Source organism: Danio rerio, chromosome 20, assembly GCF_052040795.2.
Source record: "Danio rerio strain M-AB ecotype USA chromosome 20, GRCz13ab, whole genome shotgun sequence".
NCBI classification, from domain to species: Eukaryota; Metazoa; Chordata; class Actinopteri; order Cypriniformes; family Danionidae; genus Danio; species Danio rerio.
Genome location: NC_141040.1, coordinates 32,497,501 through 32,518,727, shown reverse-complemented (window position 1 = coordinate 32,518,727; position 21,227 = coordinate 32,497,501). Strand labels below are relative to the sequence as shown.

General features: G+C 35.6%; 2 protein-coding genes across 6 annotated transcripts in view; one reads left to right on the top strand and one right to left on the bottom strand.

Moving 5' to 3' along the window:
• Positions 1–21,227, bottom strand: part of LOC147839360 (uncharacterized) — a 963,858-nt gene that overhangs the window by 791,346 nt on the left and 151,285 nt on the right. The window lies entirely within an intron of this gene.
• The window catches only part of rgs6 (regulator of G protein signaling 6), a 132,934-nt gene that overhangs the window by 77,471 nt on the left and 34,236 nt on the right, over positions 1–21,227 (top strand). For all 5 annotated transcript variants that reach the window (NM_001035263.2, XM_087297401.1, XM_087297400.1 and 2 more), the window contains one exon: positions 19,701–19,797. In NM_001035263.2, the coding sequence (NP_001030340.1) occupies positions 19,701–19,797 (97 nt within the window). The remainder of the gene's footprint in view (positions 1–19,700; positions 19,798–21,227) is intronic.

Below are 21,227 nucleotides of genomic sequence, written 5' to 3'. Positions count from 1 at the left end.
ATGCCAGGGAACATTGGAATTTTATGCAGTGCTCCTTGTCTGGTCTGAGACCCACTTTATATCGTATATCTATCAGTCAGTAAAGATAATTGATTTTTAAAGAAATCAGACCTTAAACGCTTCGATATCATAATGGTTTGTCAGTTAACCAGAAACATCATGTCTGATACAAAGTGCATGTTTTCGAAAATGATTACAATGTTGTCTATCTATAAGCTGCAAGAATGTGTGAATTTGTAAAAACAGCGACGTCATGCATATGTGTAGTCTAGAGTGCATCAAAACAAAAATAATGGGCTATACAGGACCTTAAAAGCACCTTGTGTTTCTTTGCAAAGCGACAAATCTAACTACTAGCTTGGCAAAATACAGCATTTTTAGTTGTTGTCATGGACCCAGGTGGACAGGATAGAACACTGCTGTTATCGTGATTTGACACCAAGGTAGAATAAAAAAACTCATGTCATGACATAATGATCATCTGATACATGAAAATATTTCAAAGAGCCCAGCCATTAGGTTACCGAAGTAAAATCTCTTAATTTAATTATTTGGGAAATGGGCTATATGCACGTCAAGTGTTTATCAGCCACTGATAAATGTCTGATGAAAGGCTGATGTGACTATTTTCAGTTTCATAAGGATCCTTTTACAGTATCAGTTGTGTAAATTAATTAAAATATAATCCGTTAAATAGACTTAAGCATTCATTTATTGTTGTTTAAAGACATGGCGGGGAACAATGGAATTTTATGCAGTGCTTTTTGTCCGGTCTGAGACCACTTTATAACCAGTATATCAATCAGGCAGTGAAGATCATTGATTTCAAAGAAACCAGATCTTAAATGGGACAATTTTATAATGGCATAAGAGTGCACCGGAAGTGCTTGAGCTGGCTTAATAAAAATTAAAAGTCCCTGTACATATACTCCATTGATTTTTAATGAACATTTGAAGATTAAAATCAATGGAGGCCTTCTGTCAGTTCTAAGGTTGTAAATCAATTAAATCTGCTTTTGTTGGACCTACTGTATCTGTTTGCATTAATTCATTTTGAGTTTTATGTTGCAGTTTTACATTACCCATTATGCTTCCTAAAGTTTCACCAATCTGAGCGTTGTATCCATAAACTGTAAAAGATATGGACATAGTAACCGTGACGTCACCCATAGGTTTCCAAAGAGCGCAAATTAAACTACAAGTAGGCATGGCCAATGTCGCCATTTTGACATAACACAGGCATAACACTGTATGACAACATTTCAGATGACTGTTTTATAGCCTACAGCTAATCAATCTGTCAGATTCTGGAGTGCTTTACAGGTCTAAAAAAATTTTGAACTATAATTTATCTTAAATAATACAAATACATTTATAGAGATGCTATATAAGTATTTATTGAATTTATTGAATGGGATAGCCCCTTGAGATGAATCATCTTATTTTTGAGGGGGTCCCTAAAAAGTTCACAAATCAAACAGAGTACAACACATCATAAAGTACATACACTTGACAAGACAAACAAACAAACAAACAATCAAACAAGCAGCACACTCCACCTGAAACACTTCCCATAATAAAAGGCCTAAATAAGCAACAACATACAATCCAAAGTACAAACAATTTGATATGCAAATAAATAATAAACATTTAATTTGGAGCCAAATTTAATAACATTCACAAGTTGTTTCCAGAAGAGAAAATCAATTAAAACTTTTAATTTCTCTCACCTGAGAAATGGAGGCCATTTGAATGGTTTGAGAGCACAACTAAGTGCACAGAGCGTGCACATCTGATAATTATCGGAAATAACTCTGAAAGGCAATTGATTCTGTAAAGCCACAGAAAACAAACAGAAAAATTATGTATATGCTGAGTTCAGCAACTAATCAGCCGAAATCAGCTAAGGTGACCAGACAGCGAGCAGCGAGACCTAGCTGTCACTCAAGTACCAGGCTGTACCAGGCTGTAAACTTCCTGGAGCCAGCCCCCAAAGGCGAGTTGATGAATTAAGGTTTCAGTTACTTCCGTATTGGCTTCACGAAGGAGAGCGGGAGGTTGCCACTTGGTTATATTGAGCAACTCATGACAGAATTGTTTTTAGCCTGCCCATTCCACCAAAACAATACCCATGATGCTTTGTTAAAGTTCCATCAATCAGTGTTGCATTGAACAACTTGTGAGAAAATTTAGCTCTCCCACTCCCATTAAGCATCACAAATGATGTAATTAAGTAGATCTCAAATACAAAAATGTACACTAATATAAATGTTTGTATATATTTTCATTAAATACATATTTCATAGGGCCATGTATGTGCATATTTTCCTATACTTCAAATATATTTTGTTTTTACAGATACAACCGACAACTTTATGGATTTGTATCTACAATTTATAGTTTTGTTTGTGTAATTTTTAATGCCTCATGGGTTTCCAGAGAGAGCTAAAGCAAGAGAGAAAGGCACAGTAAAGTATACATTGAACTGAGTTTATTTCTGAGAGACTTTCATTTGACTATTGAAGTTTTCAGCTGGCTTTATACAAGACTTTGAATCCTGCAAACCTTGAAGGTCCAGGTGTAGAGTCTGCATTTAGACATCTGCTTCTGACGTGCAGAGCACAGAAGTGCTTTTTGATGAGAGATGAGATCAGCAGAGACCAGGCTTCACCTGAATCACCGCTTTTTCATGTCCCAGCTGCATGGCCAGGTGTTTCAAACTGAGGAGCCTCTTAATGTCGTGGAGGCCACTCACACAAAGGCAGAAGTTCACAGGTGGGTGTCATTTTTTAACTCAAGTGAGACCGCGTAGGCTGATGTGATGAATCTTAAAGAGAAACAGTGCTGTGCAAATGTCTTAGGCCAACCCCACCAGCTCCGTTGTTTAAGTAACGTTTTAATGACCATCCATCTTTATGTTTTGGTCTCTTCGTTATGATACAAGCAGAAAGTTTGAAAATACTGTATGAACACAAAATATCAACAAGCTGTTTTTAGAGCAAAATACCTTCTATTGTAAAATGACTTTCCTTGTCACTTACAGTAAACCCAGTGACGGAAATAAAGGCAAAATAAATAAACAGCGTTACTAACGGCAATACTTTTTTTTTAGTAACGAGTATTCAGTTGAATTACTTGAAGAGTTTCCACCATTGCAATGCTGTTACTGTTACTGACAATACAATGCATTATACAATACAATAATCTAGAACACTAAAGCGGTTTTCATGCAAGCAGCATATCTCTCTTAGCCAGCCATTGGACTTCTTTTTGGGGTGTGTGATGTATCTGTGTTCAGGGCTTGAGTGGGACACATAACCAGTCAGCGATGATGATTGGTGTGTCTGTGAACGTGGTGTAACAAAGAACTTAATGATTGGTATAGAGTGTATTTTTATCGTTTTCCAAAAAGTGCAGATGTTTACACACAAGCACACACACAGTCAGTCGCACATACACCAACGACCAGTAGTCAGAACAATGAAAAATCCAACAAGTTTAAAGGTAGCTTTTGCAAACTAGAAATAGCATTACTTGTCCCTTGTTGAGGTGGAAGGCAAAAATGTTTATGTATTGTGCAACTTATGCCCAGGTCTCTTTGCGTCAGTCACAATTCTCTAATTTATTGAATTACCTCACATTGTTACATGCCGCCACAAAATTAGTGGCTAAGAACGCAGGTGATAAGATGCGATCTGCTACCAAAGGAGGAGGTGAAGCCACGACATCAAAGCAACTAACACCTGATTTCTCTTCACTGCAAACACAATGTTTTTTTTATATTTATTTTATAGTCATTTGACATTAGATTTTTTTTTCAGTAATTTAATAGTTACTTTCCTTGGTAATCAGTTACTTTTATAACTCAGTTACTATTCGTAAAAAGTTACTAGTAACTATAACTAATTACTATTTTAAAGGAACTTGCCCAACACTGCTAAACACACAGTCTTGAACTTGTTATGGGAGATTGTTCCAGCACTTCCTCAAGTTCTTCTTTAGATTTAAACTCATCATATCTTTATTTCTCTGTCTAGGTGATCCCATTCTGCCTCTGTGATATTCAGGTCTTGACTTGTGCAGACCAATTTATTTCTGTCTGTGTTTTATCATTTGTTGCTCTCCAAATATGCATTCATAGTTCAGGTGAACACAGAGAAGATTTGCTAAAACCACAAATCTAATGCACTGTAAACCCTTATAATTATTTTATATAATAATTGAGTTGACCAAATGTGGTCTCTTCATTGAATTATCTTAAATGTTTAATCACAAATAAATTAAATGTTTAAGTACAGATAACTTAGAATGGCTTGTAGACTACACTCCCAATTTTTCAGCTTTTATAATTTTACCTAATTTCTCCCAGGGCCGTTTATATGGAAGTTAATGTTTAGCTGCACCATGTTGGTGTTTCGTAACATCTAGCTTTTACGAGATGGGTTGTTAGCCCAACGCTCAACCTCCAACCTGAAAGACCAGGGACAGACACTACAAATAGTTTACCCAATTCACCTATAGCGCATATCTTATCTGGAGCACCTGGAGGAAACCCACACCAACACAGGAAGCACATGCAAACTCCACACCGAATAGTTCCTGACTGTGTTCTATTCCCAGTTATCCCCCTATGCCCTCCTTAATTATTATCCCCCTGTTTATTTTTTTCCCAATTTCTGTTTAATGGAAAGAAGATCTTTTCAACACATTTTCTAAATATAACAGTTTTAATAACTCATTTCTAATATGTGATTTATTTTATCTTTGTCATGATGACGAAAATAATAGTTGACTAGATATTTTTTAAGACACTTCTATACAGCTTAAAGTGACATTTAAAGGCTTAACTAGGTTAATTAGGTTCACTAGAAAGGATAGGGTTATTAGGCAAGTTATTGTATAATTTTGTTCTGTAGACTATTGAAAAAAATATATAGCTTAAAGGGGCTAATAATTTTGACCTTAAAATGGCTTATATAAAATTAAAAAACTGCTTTTATTCTAGCTGAAATAAATAAGACTTTCTCCAGAAGAACAAATATTATCAGACGTACTGTGAAATATTCCTTGCTCTGTTAAACATCATTTGGGAAATATTAAAAAAAGAAAAAAAATCAAACAGGGCCTAATAATTCTGACTTCAACTTTATATATGTGTTTCTCTCCTGTGAAAATATTTGCCAGTTTGCATGTTCTGCTTGCTTGTTGTTGCTTAAGATGCTTTAAAATAAAAAACAAAAAAAAAATCTTTTTTGTCAAACAATACATTGCATTGCCTAGCACTAAAAATTTAAACATCAGATTCATTTTGCAACAAAAGTGCATCCCTACCTATTTTCTTTAAATTTTAGGTAATAGGCACCAATGAAAATAGCTGAATATTGTAGTTGTTTTTTTTAAGTTTATCAATTTCAAGTAATTTATCGTATTTAGTTATTGTCTGCTCTTTTGCTTTTTTTTTGTAAGTGTTAATTAGGGTTGGGTGATGTCGAACAATTTGGTTTGTACAATGTCTATAATGTGAAACATCGCGATGGACGATGGCATCGTCAGTGTAGGCGGCGGTGAATGAATTATTAATGAATAATTAATTCACAACAAATTATTTATCTGTAGCCTTCTGTTTCAACTCACCTGCATGATCTTTGTTTTATCCATAACCAAGTCATAAATAAATAAGAATAGGTTACACACAAATGACCACCTGTCAATCACTTTTTCCATGGGACTCTGGCATGAATAGGCAGTGTGATCTGTGTCCTTATAATGGCGTTGACAAACTTGGTTGGTAAAAAAAGGTGCACAACCAACAGCGACCAACCAACAGTATCTGAGGTTTCAACTAAAATGACCAGTACAAGTGTGAAAGACAAGGATTGAGGCTGTGACACGTTACCTGATAGATTCAAAAGTCAAAAGAGACATTAGTTAGAGACAAGATTAAATTCAAAATTAAATATCACATTTAACAACTGTAGTAAGACACGATCCAGCGGTACATCCTTGATAAACTGTCCGACATGCACTGCTCTGTGGGGTTTTGTGCTCAAAACACCTTCTGACTGCTATAGCTCGGACGTGTGTATTTTTCCTGAGCGGGTTGCTGCTGTGATGGGGACGGGGCTGAGGATCGCGATGCCGGCTCAGCATGGTGATGTTTATAGGCCATCAGCGATGGACAATGGCATCGTCTATCAACCCAACCCTAATGTTAATATGGCAGAATTCATAGACAGTATTAAATGTTAATTGGCAAAAGTTCACTTTTATTCCTGCAGAAAGTGTTTTCCAATTAACTTCTTTTCTGTGCATCCTCTGACCACTTTTCACAGTGCATTATTATCTCGCCGTGGGGTTTGAAGCTGTCATAACACCGCCTCTGAGAATAAGAAATGCGTGTCACGTCAGTATGCGCCTCGGGTAGACATGCTTGAGTGTCATTCATCAGGACCTGGCTGTGGAAAATCAACAGCATCGATTGTTCACATATCTCCTGCGGGGAGTGAGCAGGATATGCTGCAAAGGTATTATCATCAGGAGCGCTTCCCATGCTGTTATCTATGGCAACACTAACCCGTCTCACCGACTAACCCACGTTGCTTTACCACAGAGCCCGAGCTTGATGCATCTCCAAAGTGGTGTTTTAATTTCATGGGTTTACCTGGCAAGCAAGTGCACTAGAAGATGCTTTGCTACAATGCAGTTGGCTTCAGAAATGACCTTACTTCTTAAGTGGCTTCAGCAGAGGTGAAAATCTGTCCTTGTTTTTCTCTTTTCTCCTCAGCAAGAGTGCCATTGACAGGCTGCTGTAATCAAGTTTGAAAGATGGGCTTGATTGAGAAGGGGCTCTTATGAGTGAATCTGATATGCAGCCACCCACATCTGTGGCTGCCTCTCATTTAAATCCCTCCGAGACACAGAGACAAGTCAGTTTCATGTAGTCATCAGCATGTTAAGATGTAAATCAATGTGATGTATAGTTTTCTGTTTGTAAAATTATCCCGTAAATGCAATTTTGTGGCAATTTGGGACAGTATTTTACATTTTGGTGAATTAGTGGATAATTTGGTGTGTTTGTATAATCTCATTTCAAGTAAATGGTATTCTTGTGTTCGTAATTTGTTGTATTTTTCATTCAAAATGAAAAAAAAAACACAGCATTATGCATGGAAGGCGAGTTATTTGCGATTCATTTATGTGTATGTCACCATTGGCTCACTGGAAATACATACTTCAGCCTACACTTTTGGGTAATACTTTGTTTTGATGGTCCATTTGAGTATTAGAAGGCTGTCTGCCTTATATCTGCTGATACTGCTCCTACAGACACAAGAAACTTAACAAGTACATGTCAACTTACACTAACCCTAACCCCAACCTAACAGTCTACCCATAATCTAATGATATTTAGTTGGCATGTAGATGCAATGTAGCTTAAATTCAACAAACACACCATCGAAATAAAGTGTGATCCACTTTTGTGCAACTGCAAAATTGTACTTAAACATGTGAAGAGTTCAGATGCCCTCTAAATGACATCAGACATTTTCTCCCAAAATGAGCCTCCCATGTTTATGTTCAAGTATTTGACTTTAAAGACAATCAAAAGAACTTATTCATCACTATAAAAGTAACATGTCTGAGCCTACACACAAGAGTCGCAGAAAAATGCTTATTTTAGAAGTAAATATCTCACAGCATTTAGAGGTTTTTTGCAATTAAACTCTTCACATGCATTACTGCAGTTTCTAGGTAAAATGAATTGCCATGGGGCAGTATGGCACCAACAACAACAACTTTTGTTCCTTTTCACACTAGTGATATTTACAGGGAGATATCAACATATAAAGGATAATTGTTGTTCAGTTTTAAAAAAAAAACTGAAAAACAAACAAACAAACAAAAAAAAAAACACAAAACAACTTAACAATGTCTATTTGCAATAGCATATGTTTGTCTAACCTGTCTATCTTTGTATTCCTTCAAGAAGGATGTGTATCTAAAACCCACAATGTACCCCAAGTAATGTATTTTAGAAAAGTAGACAGTGCCCTCTAGTGGATTTGTCAACTAAAAGTGCAATTAAAGAACCCAGAGGAACATATTTTACATTTTTGTTTTCAAAAGTTTTCAATTTTAGTCCCACAAAAAGATGGTATTGTGTAAATGAACTGCCCAAACACATACTCTGAAAGTTACTTTTATAGTTGAAAATTTTGTTTAGTTAAATATTTGAATCTTCCAGTTCCTGCTGGAATGACTGGATTTTTCCTGTGAAAATTTCTTTGTAACTGTTCAGGAATTACTGCTATAGTTCTGGCAAAATATTTAACTGTTTATCTCAATATATACTGTTTCTTACTGTGTACTGTTGCCTCAGCAAGCTCAAGGCAATGCAGAGTGAGCGCTTGCCAATCAAATAATTTTGCCCTTTTGGTGCCAGTTTTTCCATTAGAAAAGTGACAAGTGAGTGTTGCTTGATCCTCACTTGATAGTTTCTGTCAGGAGCTCCTCTTTTAAATGTCTTTTCTGTGGTGGAATTGTCGAGATATTTCTTTATAACAGGACTGCTTCACTTAAAATACTTCACTGAATTCCCAAGAGAACCTCAAGCACTTTATAAAGGACACGTGCTGGCATTAAAAACAAATTTCCTTTTTTTTTAGTTACTCAGGCACGTTTATTCAAAACGTGCTTTAAATCCATCAAAATATATTTCACATATACAGTATAGATAGGTTGTAAACGAAATGGATAAAGGGAATGTTTTTTTAATAATTTATTTTGCAAATCAGTTATTAAGTGCAACAAGAAAATACATTTTGGGCAATGTACAGTAGTCAGACTATTAGAGTATTAAGAGAGTATTATGTTTTTGAAAGGAGTTGCCTTTGCTCAGTAAATACTGGGTTTATTTGATCAAATAAATCTGATCATTTGAATTTTATTAGCTATTTTATTTCTAAATATATTACTGTAGCTTATCTGAACTGTAGCCTGTCTCTGTGATGACAAAGCTGAATTTTCAGCAGCCATTACTCAGCCAAAAGGTGCTTCAGAAATAATTTTATATGCTAGTTTGGTTTAATGTCCAATTTGAAATGTTTACTGTCCAATTTGAAAGCGGTTGCTTCAAGTTTTTGTGGACTGTTTTTAGGATTCTTTCATTCTCTATTGTTTGTTGCTAATGCTATGCTCTGCCAGTTGAGCTATATAAAAAGTCTGTATTTCCTTCATGCGTAATATTAATATCACCTACAACAACACCTTCCAAATATTTGTTTTCGTTGTTGTGAACTTGTTAAGTGCTGTGCCAGTTCTTGTCATTTGCCTCTGGAAAATGTTTACTCGAAGCGGAGGCTTCTTCAACAGCTTTCCTTGAAGAAGCAAGAGCGCTAATTGCTACATTTAGCACACGCTGCGGTGTCCTCTGAGGGGGACGGGACTCTGATAACCTAATAAGAAGTCGGCACAGTGTTTTGACAGATTATGACATATGTAAGTGCTCTCTGGGATGGTGCCAACATGAGGACCCATCCTAAAAAGAGCTCTTTAGTGAGTGCGGCTGATTGTACTGAAATAGAGTGACAAGCCAGCAGGAGGCGGCTGAAGAGTCTCTCTGTGAGATAAGGCATGACATTCGTTAAGTTCATTTAATGGCGTTCACTCTCATTAAGGGGAGGATACATGACTTCATCATGATGACTGCAGTGAATTTACTGACAATCAGGCTCTTTTCGTTATAGATTATGCTGCTGGCCTTTGTAATAGACCACTTATACAACTTTAAGAAAGAATGTTGATTTGAGTAGCAAATTTAGAAAATGACTGTTTCGTCAAAGGGATGAAAAACTTAAATAAAATTATGCTATCAGTTAATTACCCTTGACTTGTCCCAAACCAATTTGAGAAGCAGATATTCAGAAAAATGTTGGAAAGCTTTACATTGTTGACTTTCATATATTTGTTTTTCCTCATAACAAAGTCAATGGTTACATCGGTTTCCAACATAGTTGGAGATTCAAAGCCGATTTTTTTTAAGCTAAATGTTAGACAACTAAAAGGCAGTTTGCACAAAATGTATGTTTTTGTATTGCATTACACGATTTCTTTCAGGATTTTTCTGTGCTAGATGTAGATGTTCATAAAATGTTCATTTTTGCATGTTTTTTTTTTTTTTTTACATGAAATGACATTTAAAGCTGAATTTACAGTCTTTGGTATCACAAAATTCTTTGAAAATCATTCTTATATGCTGATTTGATGCTTAAAGGGCCCTGTTTCAGCAGGGTGTTTTCACACCTCTACTTTGGAAAAAGTCAGGAAAGTGGGCGTGTCCAGCTCTGTTTAGGGGGGAGTGTTGGGGAAAAAGGCATGGTCCAAAAAATTGTGCATAAAAATGGGAGTGTCAGTTTGGGCACTGATTTTTACACAGATAAAATAAACACAGACTGGAAGCGTGTATCTTTCATGCAATGTTTGTTACTGCACAGTGAATGAGTGGAAAACAACCCTCCGCATTTCTCTGTAACTTAGATGCACTTGGTAGATAGCATCAGAAAGCTGTGTGTGTTATTCCTGTCACAAAATGCGGCGAAAATCCTCCACGACGGTAAATTTGGTTGTGGTGCTAAACTTACACGTTTACACTCGGGAGAGCAGCATTAACAGCAGATTTTCAGTCCATAATATTGTAGTGATTTTAACGTATGGTAAACTTTATTAACTTAGAAATCATTTAACTAAGGTCCATCTTTAAACACTGAAAGAGTACTGCTGACGATACAAACTAACTTTAACTCTGAATAAACAAAGACCACTCGTCACTCACTTACCAAATCTGTAGATTTGCTAACAGCAAATACGGAAAAACACATCTGTATAGACATACGTGCCTTTTGGATCGTTTTTACGAGGGAAATACATTTTGTTTTGCTTTACGATTGTTGTAAAAGTTTTAAAACTGTATGTATAAATGTGCCTGCATAGTATTATCATCACACATATTTAAATAAGTGTATCGCGTGTGTGCACACAACCTGCTTACCTTAACAAACAACAGAAATGAGGCGTGAGGAACAAGTCTATCAAATGCCTGCAAGTTCCATCATGGAAAGAAAACAACATTCAGTATTCTTTTCATGTCACGAAGTACTGCGAAAAGCAGCACATACAGTCACATCTGCTATACATTTTCAGGAGGAGTGTAAATATTGCAGTTATGTCAGTTAAATGTGTTCAGATGAAGAAAAAAAATGAAGAATAATCTATTGATCACGTTAAAATGACAGTTAACATGTATGTATTTTTTACACGTTTATTCACACGTTTGCATTACTGAGAGCAGGAAAGAGACCAGCTGGTAAGCAGTATCTTCATATGTAAGCAGTATCTTCATATATCATTTAATTTAAATATATAATCAACAAATTAATCTGTCTTGACAGCCTTTACAAGGGAAGGCATTATTAATATGAACTCACAATTAGAAAAATACTACAAACTATAAAATACTATTCATGAAAATGCTTAAATAACAGACAAACCCAAATACCCAACGTAAGCGAGCTGCGCTCCAGAGCAGTTCAGCTCGATGACGTATAACATCTCTGCCACCGCCTGTAGTCCCATTTAGCAACTTGATAGCAACCGTCTTTTTAAAGAAGCATAACCGATTTAAAAAATCAAGAGTGTGATGTGTTTTATGTCAAAACGTGAAAGCATCTGGTGTTTCTGTTAGCCACGAACCTTATATAAGCGATTTTACTAAAATCCCATTGACTTTGGGACGAGGGAACCGTAACTGCTAAAATACTAACTCGCTTTCAGGTTTTTGCAAACAAATTGACGTCATAGTTCCGTCACTCTATGGCGCATTGCGTGCACTGTAATCCACACGTAACACATGAGTCTTACTCATGAATAAATGCAACACACTCAGAGACGTAATAGGGAGCAGGTACAGATGTCCAGTCTACACGCTGGAATACATGCTAAGATCTCATGGCCATGACGCAGCTTCAAAATTTGTTTCAAACCGGAAGTACGAATCTGCTTGAAATAACGCAAAAACAACCAATTTACACTTTTTAGTGAAATATATGTGTCCTAATATTGTTTGTAGCAGTGTGGGACACATTAATGACCGTCAACAGCTCAAAAAATGTGTTTTATTGTTTCATGACCCTTTAAGAAACTTAAGAAATTGTGCTCCTTAGCATGCTAGATTTATTACCATTTTTAACTAAAAGCTTTTTTTTTTTTTTTTGCTTTTAATTGATTAATTTAATTTATAACTGATATTTAAATGTGACTTACTGCATTGGTTTATTAAGTTAATAATGATATCTACATAGTAGGTTTATGGCTTCGGTAAGTTGATAAAATCTCTAGAAAGGGTTTTATGAGCTCATTTATTACTCCATAAAATATCCCTAGAATCAGAAGGTCCATGATTGACCATATATGGTTTGTGTCATGAATGATACACAGCATGGTGTACATGGAACACGGACAAATATAGACCAAATCAGAATAACCTATTTTGCTAACCAGATCTGTTGTGGATAAAGATTAAAATATAATTAAACTAGACAAAAGAGAGAGATAGAAATGTTTTTCTTTCTATTTTATAGCCACAGCCAAAGAAAACACAGCCAGGAATTAATATCAACCTCTGCATAAACAGGTGAGCTGATTGATTTAACACAACTCAGAAGTCCGTGTTTGTTGAAACATGTGCATGAAATTTCACAATAATCCAGATAAATTAACAAAAGATGTAACTAAACACACCTTATGCTTCTTTGGAGGGGAGCTGAATAAATGTGTAAACTGAAAATCTTGCATTTTGAACCCTGGGGCATGTCTTGTGCTGTCGTCATTGTGCAGAAATGCACAGTAAACTATTTGGTGCTTGCATTTTCTAAATAAAAGTCACATATACATAGTAAGTGAAATACGCTTTCAATAACGGAGGAAAACTATCACTAGAAAAAGTTTGGCTTATCAAACGCAGCCTGAGGCATGCATAGTAATGATTTCAGAACTTTTTTTAATGATCTCAGAACCGCATGACATCAGGTCCGGATGAATGACCTAAAGTAGGCATACATGCAAATGTGGAGGGCATGGCCTGTGAGTCTCATCACAGTTTATTTTGTGCTCTGATTGGCCTGTTGTTCACCGGGGTTTTACACTCATGAAATTACATGAAAATGGCTCATGAGATGTCCATATCCATTAGTGACCTTTTTTAATGTTCTTCTATGCCTTGGTTTACCCAGATTTTCATTATAGGGCACCTTTAATATCTTTATCTGTCCATAATACACCCCTTGTCTGTTTTTTTATTTAATTTTATTTACCTTATACGCCTACAAATTTTTTTTGAATAACAGGCAGATGTGAGGCTGTTGAAGAGATGTCATTTTGTCTTTCAAACACTGTTTATCTGTATTGCTCTGCTTCCTCGTCGTCGCTGGGTTTAGAGGTGGACTTCTTTATGTCTACAGTCAGTGTCTCTTGTGGGACTCCGGCCAACACTCATCGACCCATTTACTATAGTTTGCGCCATAGACTCGCATTTTAGACACTAGATAGAGAGCATTAAATGGAGTGAAGTGCTTTCATGGGTAGAGAGGGGAAATTAGCGTCACGTGGCAATGGATGGGATGACTAGAGGGTTTTTTTTGGATAATGAGGGTGGATTCAGCTGTATGTTTTGTTCGATGTGGCTGATGATGTTTGTCTGTGTACTTGAAGTGAAGTGGCCTTGCTTTATTTTGTCAGTGCCATGTTGTGTGGGCACACATTGGTCGAGGGAAGACTTTGATTGTTTATATGTAGCGACTATATGTATTAAATGTCTCAGAAGCAGCTGAGATCTTGCCTCCTACACGACATGTGCGAAAAAAGTGCCACAGAGCTGTGATGACAACATGCAATCTCCAAAGCAGAGAACGTTACCTAATCTCATTACACTGGCTCTCTCCTGCAAAACCACGAGCTGTTTTCATCTGTGTAGGGATTATTTATAGACCGTAGGTGCGAGCTTGTATATTGCAAAGGCCTCTGCTGATGCTCAGACGCCAGCATAGCCAGAGAGGAATGACAACAGATGTTCCCATCACAAGTGAAAGGACCAGTACAGTGGCTCTGCAAGATTTGGGAATATAAATAGAAACAGTATGTGGGGCCCAAGACTGTAAAATGCCAATTAATATTCTGTATAGAACTAATATTTTTGCTTGGGGTAAAGGAGATGCATATTAAGGGGCCTATCATACATCAGTCACAATGTGGCACCAGGTATGAGTCAAATGTTTTGTTTGTTAGTTATTGTATTCATGTCTTAGCCAATGCGTTTTAGCGAACCCTGGGCATGCTGGTCTAAAATGGAGTTGTGTTTAAGGTGCATTTCAGATGTGTTGCTGTTTTAAGCTGACTGAAATTGATAGGCAATGACCAAATAAAACCTGGGCTCTAGTTTTTTGGTTTTTATAGAGTGCGTTGTGCAAAACCCACATACACAGGGATGCGCAGTTCAGAAATCAATTTAAATATTAAAACATTGAAATGAAAAAATGATTAGAATTATTATTGTCTATAAAAATATAAAACTGTTACCTCATCCCATGCCTTATTCATGTCATGGGGCTTTGGTGGAATCTGGCTCGTTTAGTAGATGGTCTGTTCACATTTTAAAGATAATGCACGAGCAGATCCGTTCCCTTACTAGTGATGTGTTTAGATTTTCTGCTTAAAATCCACCATGTCAATAACAAATACACTAATGACATGGCTGCAACCAGCTCCTAAAGGAAATGGGAGATTTTAGATCACCCTTTAAGATCATGTGCCGGGTGTGACAACCATTTTTCCCATGCTTAAAATATCAAAATAAAAAAAGTCTGTAAAAAATATTTTTCAAAACCATTAAGCTTTATTTTCAAATTCACTTAACATTAAGAAAGGCTAATTAACCTCTTCAGACCTGAAAATTCAGAAAAATGGGATGTCATGTGATGTCCATTGTAATAGACGCAGGGTCTGAAGGGGTTAACACAAGTCCAACCAATATTATGACATTTTAAAATTTGAAGTCAAGTTTGACTCAACAAACAAATAACAACTCAGGTAAAATTTAAAGAAATAAGTTGAGTCGATGTAACAACAAATGTTGGCTTAGTAGATGCTTGATTTTAATTTTAAAGTGTGAAACATTTTTATCACATTTTTTCTTAAGTGAAACTAAACTTTTATTTTGAAAGTTTCTTTTGACGATCTTTAAGATTCTGTGTTCACATTATATATATATAGCTGAAGTCAGATTTATTAGCCCCCCTGAATTATTAGACCGCTTGTTAATTTTTCCCCTTATTTCTGTTTAACGGAGAGATTTTTTCCATCACATTTCTAATCATAATTAGTTTTAATAACTCATCTGTAATAACTGATTTAATTTTTCTTTGCCATGATGACAGTAAATAATATTTTACAAGGCGTAGATATTTTTCAAGACTCTTCTATACAGCTTAAAGCAGGGGTGGAGACCAACCTCCGGGCCTTATGCGGCCCGCCAGGCCATTTGATCCGGCCCCATCCGTCAATTCAAAATCAGCCCTCAGGAAAGAAAAAAATAATACATTTATGTTATAGAAAGTGACAGTTGTACACATGTGTTGCTCTACAAAGCTTAGTTTCACATGAAATTGACTAATGCTGTAATGTAACGTTTGCAGCACAGGATGTGCATCATTCATTGATGTACGTTCGAATCAGTCATATTTTTAATAGCGCGAATGACACCGCATGGCATGCTTCTGTGTGTGTGAGCGCGGTTATGCCTAGTTCAGACTGCGTGATTTTAACCCCGATTTTGGCTCGCCGACAGGTTTTGAGAAATCGCCGACAAATGCCTGAAATCATGCAGTCTGAACTCGGCATAAGATGTGTGTGCTTGCTCGTCTCCGAGGCTAATGCCGAGTTCAGACTGCATGATTTTCAAACTAGTCGTGTCACAGATGTTTTCACACTGCATGACTATCTGGGCTAGTGTTTCGTCGCTGCTTTGTTTACACTGCAAGATGGTTCGGCAACATGGACATTCACATTGCATGACTTTACAATAGGGAGAATCGCCGACAACTTCGTCCAAACTACATCTCACAGCCAAAAACATGTAGTATATCTTTTGTTATTAACTACATAATGAGAAAGAAGCCTTTAATGGGGTAGAACATGTACATGTTGGCTCACCTGGGTTTAAAGGGAATTAGCCATTTCTCCTCAACGTTGATAATAAACTAATTTCTTTCTGTATGAAACGTCAAACAGACACAGTTGCTCCTGAGTCCTGTCAAACCTCCACTAGTTTTTCCTCCATTTCGTGGGTCCAAATAAACCGAAAAAGATCGCTTTTAACTTCTCCCCCAGCCTCCCGCTGGCCTGCAGCAGTTATACACACACGCACACACAAGTGAAAGCTGCTCTCTCATTGGCTGTAGGCGATCGCTGATGTTATTTTTAGTCAAAACTCAATTCACACGGCATGATTTGAATCGCCGACAGCTCCAGATATTTAACATGCCAAATATCTCACAGGCATCGGCGACTCATCGGCGATTCTCTCAGATCGCGTCTTGGATCGTTCATACTGTGTGATTGTCACTCACGTGCATGAGCAGCGATTTGCCTGTGATTTCAGGCATTTGTCGGCGATTTCTCAAAACCTGTCGGTGAGCCAAAATCGGGGTTAAAATCACGCAGTCTGAACTAGGCATTACGGCATATTAATGCGAGCAATTTAATGCATAAATACATGCACATTTGTGTTAGAGTGCTGTGTTTAGTGATTATTCATAGTTTGTGTAATAAACAAACAAGTTGAGAATCAAAAAGCATGTGAAAGAGAAACTATATCAGAGCCGCACTATTCTTAAAGGGACAGTGTGCACTATTCCTGCTGCCGACTGTTTTTATTAACAATCAAACAACAAAAGGACAAAATCCCTTACAGCTCTTGACTGAAGGACTTTTGTAGTTGATGTTTTTCTTACAGTGAAGATCCTTAAAGCACAGTTTGTTTCATATTTTTATTCTATTGTATTTATTTCCCTTTCCTTATTTACAGAGGAAAATAACTGTATATACTGTATTAAGTTAAAAATCAGGTTTATTTTCCCACCTGAATTATTAGCGACCCTTTCCCCCTAAGATCTGTTTCATAGAAAGATTTATTTTCAACCATGTTTTAAACACAACTGATTTAATAACTCATTTCTAATAACTGAATTCTTTTATCTTTGCTTTGATGACAGTACATTATATTTTACTAGATAGTTTTCAAGATACTAGTGTTCAGATTAAAGTGATATTTAATGGCTTAATTAGTATAATTAGGCAAGTCATTATATAACAGTAATTTCTTCTACAGACAATCAAAAATATATTCAAGCGGGGGCTAATAATATTGACCTTAAAATAGGTTTCAAAATATTAAAAACTGCTTTTATTCTAGCCAAAGTAAAAAAAAATTTTTTATTTAGTATTAAAAATGATAGGAAATACTGTGAAAAATTGCTCTGTGAAACATCATTTGGGAATTATTTATATATATAAAAAACTAATTCAAAGAAGGGTGAATAATTTTGACTACAACTAATAATCCTTTTGAATAATCGTGATTTAAATTATGACCAAAATAATTGTGATTATGATTTTTCCCATAATCGAGCAGCCCTATAAATTAGTATGGCCCCTAAACAATGTTACAAAAATGTAAATAGCCCTTGATAAAAAAAGGTTCCCCACCCCTGGGTTAAAGTGACATTTAACTAGGTCAATTAGGTTAACTAGGCAGGTTAGGGTAATTAGGCAAGTTATTCTATAATGATGGTTTGTTCTGTAAGCTATAGAAAAAAATAACTTAAAGGGGCTAATAATTTTGTATTTATATATACAGTTGAAGTCAGAATTGTTAGCCCTCCTGAATTATTAGCCCCCCTGTTAATTTTTTTTCCCCATTTTCTGTTTAACAGAGAGCAATTTTTTTTCAACACATTTCTAGTTTTAATACAGCACAATAGTTTTAATAACTAATTTCTAATAACTGATTTATTTTTTCTTTGCCATGATGACAGTAAATAATATTTGACTAGAAAATTTTCAAGATACTTCTATACAGTTTAAAGTGACATTTAAAGGCTTGACTAGGTAAATTTTATTTAACAGGTTATGGTAATTAGGCAAGTTATTGTATAATGATGGTTTGCTCTGTAGACTATCGGGAAAAATAGCCTAAAGGGGCAAATAATTTTGTCCTTGTGTGTGTGTGTGTGTATATATGCACACACACACACACACACACACACACACACACAAAGTGGGGGTATATACTGTATATATTAGAGCTGTTAGCACATTAACGCATGAAGTTAATTTGAAATATTTAATGAGTAAAAAAAAAATGTACACAATTAACGCAGATCCAGTGTGTATATATATATGTTTTTTTTTTGGTCAGTGAGTCTATCCATTTTTCCTCATTTTTTTCCTCAATAAAATTATAAGGCCCAATATATGGACTAAAACATTTAATGTACATTTTTCACATCTATTAATGTGAGCAGTAGATGTAGGTGTGTGTTTACACCTGTTATGACTGACAGTTTAATTAGAATGTGATACTACAGATGGCTGGAAAAATATGCAAAATACTAGATCAAGCTTAGTGGTGGACTGATATAACTGACTGTCAGCTTTCAATAGAAAAAGATTTTAGTACATTGGCTTATTACATTAAGTATTATTATTACATTAACAAATTTGCTTATTAAAATGTTTTTGAAAGAAGTTTTTTTCATGCCCACCAAATTGGCATACATTTAATCAAAAATACCGTAAAACAGGAACAGAGTGTCCGCGGGGTCTTAATTTTTTTTTTTTAAATGTCTTTGATTTAAAATAAAAAAATTTAGTCCTCAAAACTCTTAAATTCACTAAAAGAATCTCTTGAGTGTCGTTTTAAATGGGTCTTAATTTTGCCATGTTCATGTAAATTCATTTATATTTTGTTTATTATATCTTTTTTTAATTTAGCTTGTTTTGACACATTATTTAAAATGTGGCCAACAAATACCTTTTTTGATAGAGCAAGTAAAAGTCTTTTCTGCTGACCCAACCAGGCCATTACAGCAAAATCCTTAGCATTTAGCCCTGTTTAAATCTGAAATTTCATTCTTAAAAAGGTCTTGAAAACCCTTCTGTAATATTTAAAAAATCTTTTAAATATCTATACATTGCGTAATAAACACAATGCCACCTACAGTAGATGATCATTATGTTTGTGATAGTTCAACAGCTGTTATTCCTCATTAATTATTTTAAACATTTACAGAAATGTATACTATTTTTTATCTAGTGAGCTATAATAAAATGCTACTTATGGTATATAACAAAGCATTGTGTTTTTATTTTTTGCTGAATTCACCACATTGCATGGAGCAAAAATAGACTGGGTGTAGAAACTCTTCTGCAGCTCTGCTTCTGCTGTGCTGCTCCTGCTTTTGTGGGCTGTGTTAATTCTGTATCCTGTCAATATGGGTGCTGAAATAAACTGAAGCAGACTGACTGTAGGTGCAGTATGAGATGTGAGTCAGCTGAATGAACTAGACAGACTCTCTCTTCTGTTTGTGCAGATCGAGGACATCATCACACGCCTCCAAGATGAGGCTGAAGGAGTGCCTGTCAGAACCGTCAAGAGCTTCCTCACCAAGATTCCTAATGTGGTTACAGGTAAACTAGCAATAATATTCTTCTGTCTGTCTGACCGTTTGTCTATATACAGTTAAAGATTTATTAGCCCTCCTGAATTATTACCCCTCCCTCATGGTATAACAGTGGTTTGTTTTCTAGACTACTGGTTACCAAAGTGGGGGTCGGAACCCCCTGGTGGGTCACGGAACAGTGACGGGGTCCCTAGGTGATTTTCAAAAGTCAAATAAATTTTAATAAACTATTAGAATTACCATATTTTATTTATAATTCACAGAAGATAAAAATAGTTAATTGCTACTTAAAAAAACAACTACATGCAAATGAAAAGCCATCAGCCTTTCAATAATTTTTTTTTATATAGGATTGGTGTGTTTACGTTAGATTAACAGCATAGCAATAATGTCAGCTGCAGCAAACTGATTTTATAGCACAATTTTAAACTTTCTGACCCCTTTACGGCAATCAAATACATTAAAAATAAATATACAGCCAACAGCTGAACATGGAGGATAATAAGAGTGGCGGTCTCCAAAATCAAACCAAGAATAGACTTTAGGTCTATTCTTAGGCTAAAAACATTGTGCCCACCAGTTTCTTTAGGTGAAGTAAATGTTGAATTAAACTAATTAATAAATGACTGTAACAAATTAAATGATTGTTAGACTGTTGCACTTTTTTGTGTTGTCAATATGCTCTTGTTTATGTAGGCCTATTGTTGTGTGCGCAACGTTTGTATATTTATAACCACCTCCAAGAAATGTGGGGGTTGCGAGTCACTGGCATTGTTATTTTGGGGGTCGCGGGCTAAAAAGTTTGGTAACCTCTGCTCTAGACAATCAAAAAAAAAAGTTGCTTAAGGGAGCTGATAATATTGACCTTAAAAAAATGATAACTGCTTTTATTCTAGCCAAAATAAAGCAAATAGGATTTTCTCTAGTAAAAAAAATATTATAGGAAATACTTTGAAAAATTTCTTGCTCTATTAAACATAATTTGGAAAAGATTTGAAAAAGAAATTAATAATAATTTTGACTCTAATTTTGACTCTTCCTGTCTGCCTTCCTTGTTGAACATCAGTTTCTTTCTCTCAGCTTTTTGTGGTTTTATGATTCATTTATTGTATAAGCAGATTGTTTGATAAGAATTTCAGAATAGACTTCATCTGAGTGAATGTACATGATTTTAACGAAAGTGTATTTCAAAGAGTTCTAATAATCTGAGCTGAAGTAAAACTTTATAATGAGGGAAAAGTTACTGAGTGCACCATTAAAAATAGCAGTTTGCTTTTTAAAATTAATGATGGTTTTATAATGTTCTTCACATTTTTACAGCACTGTCAGTGCCAATAAAATATGTACACAGTTATGCTTATTTAGTATTAACCGTGGCATTCCTAGATAAGAGGGTTGGGTTTATTTTTAATCTGGTAACAGTCTGGATCCACATGC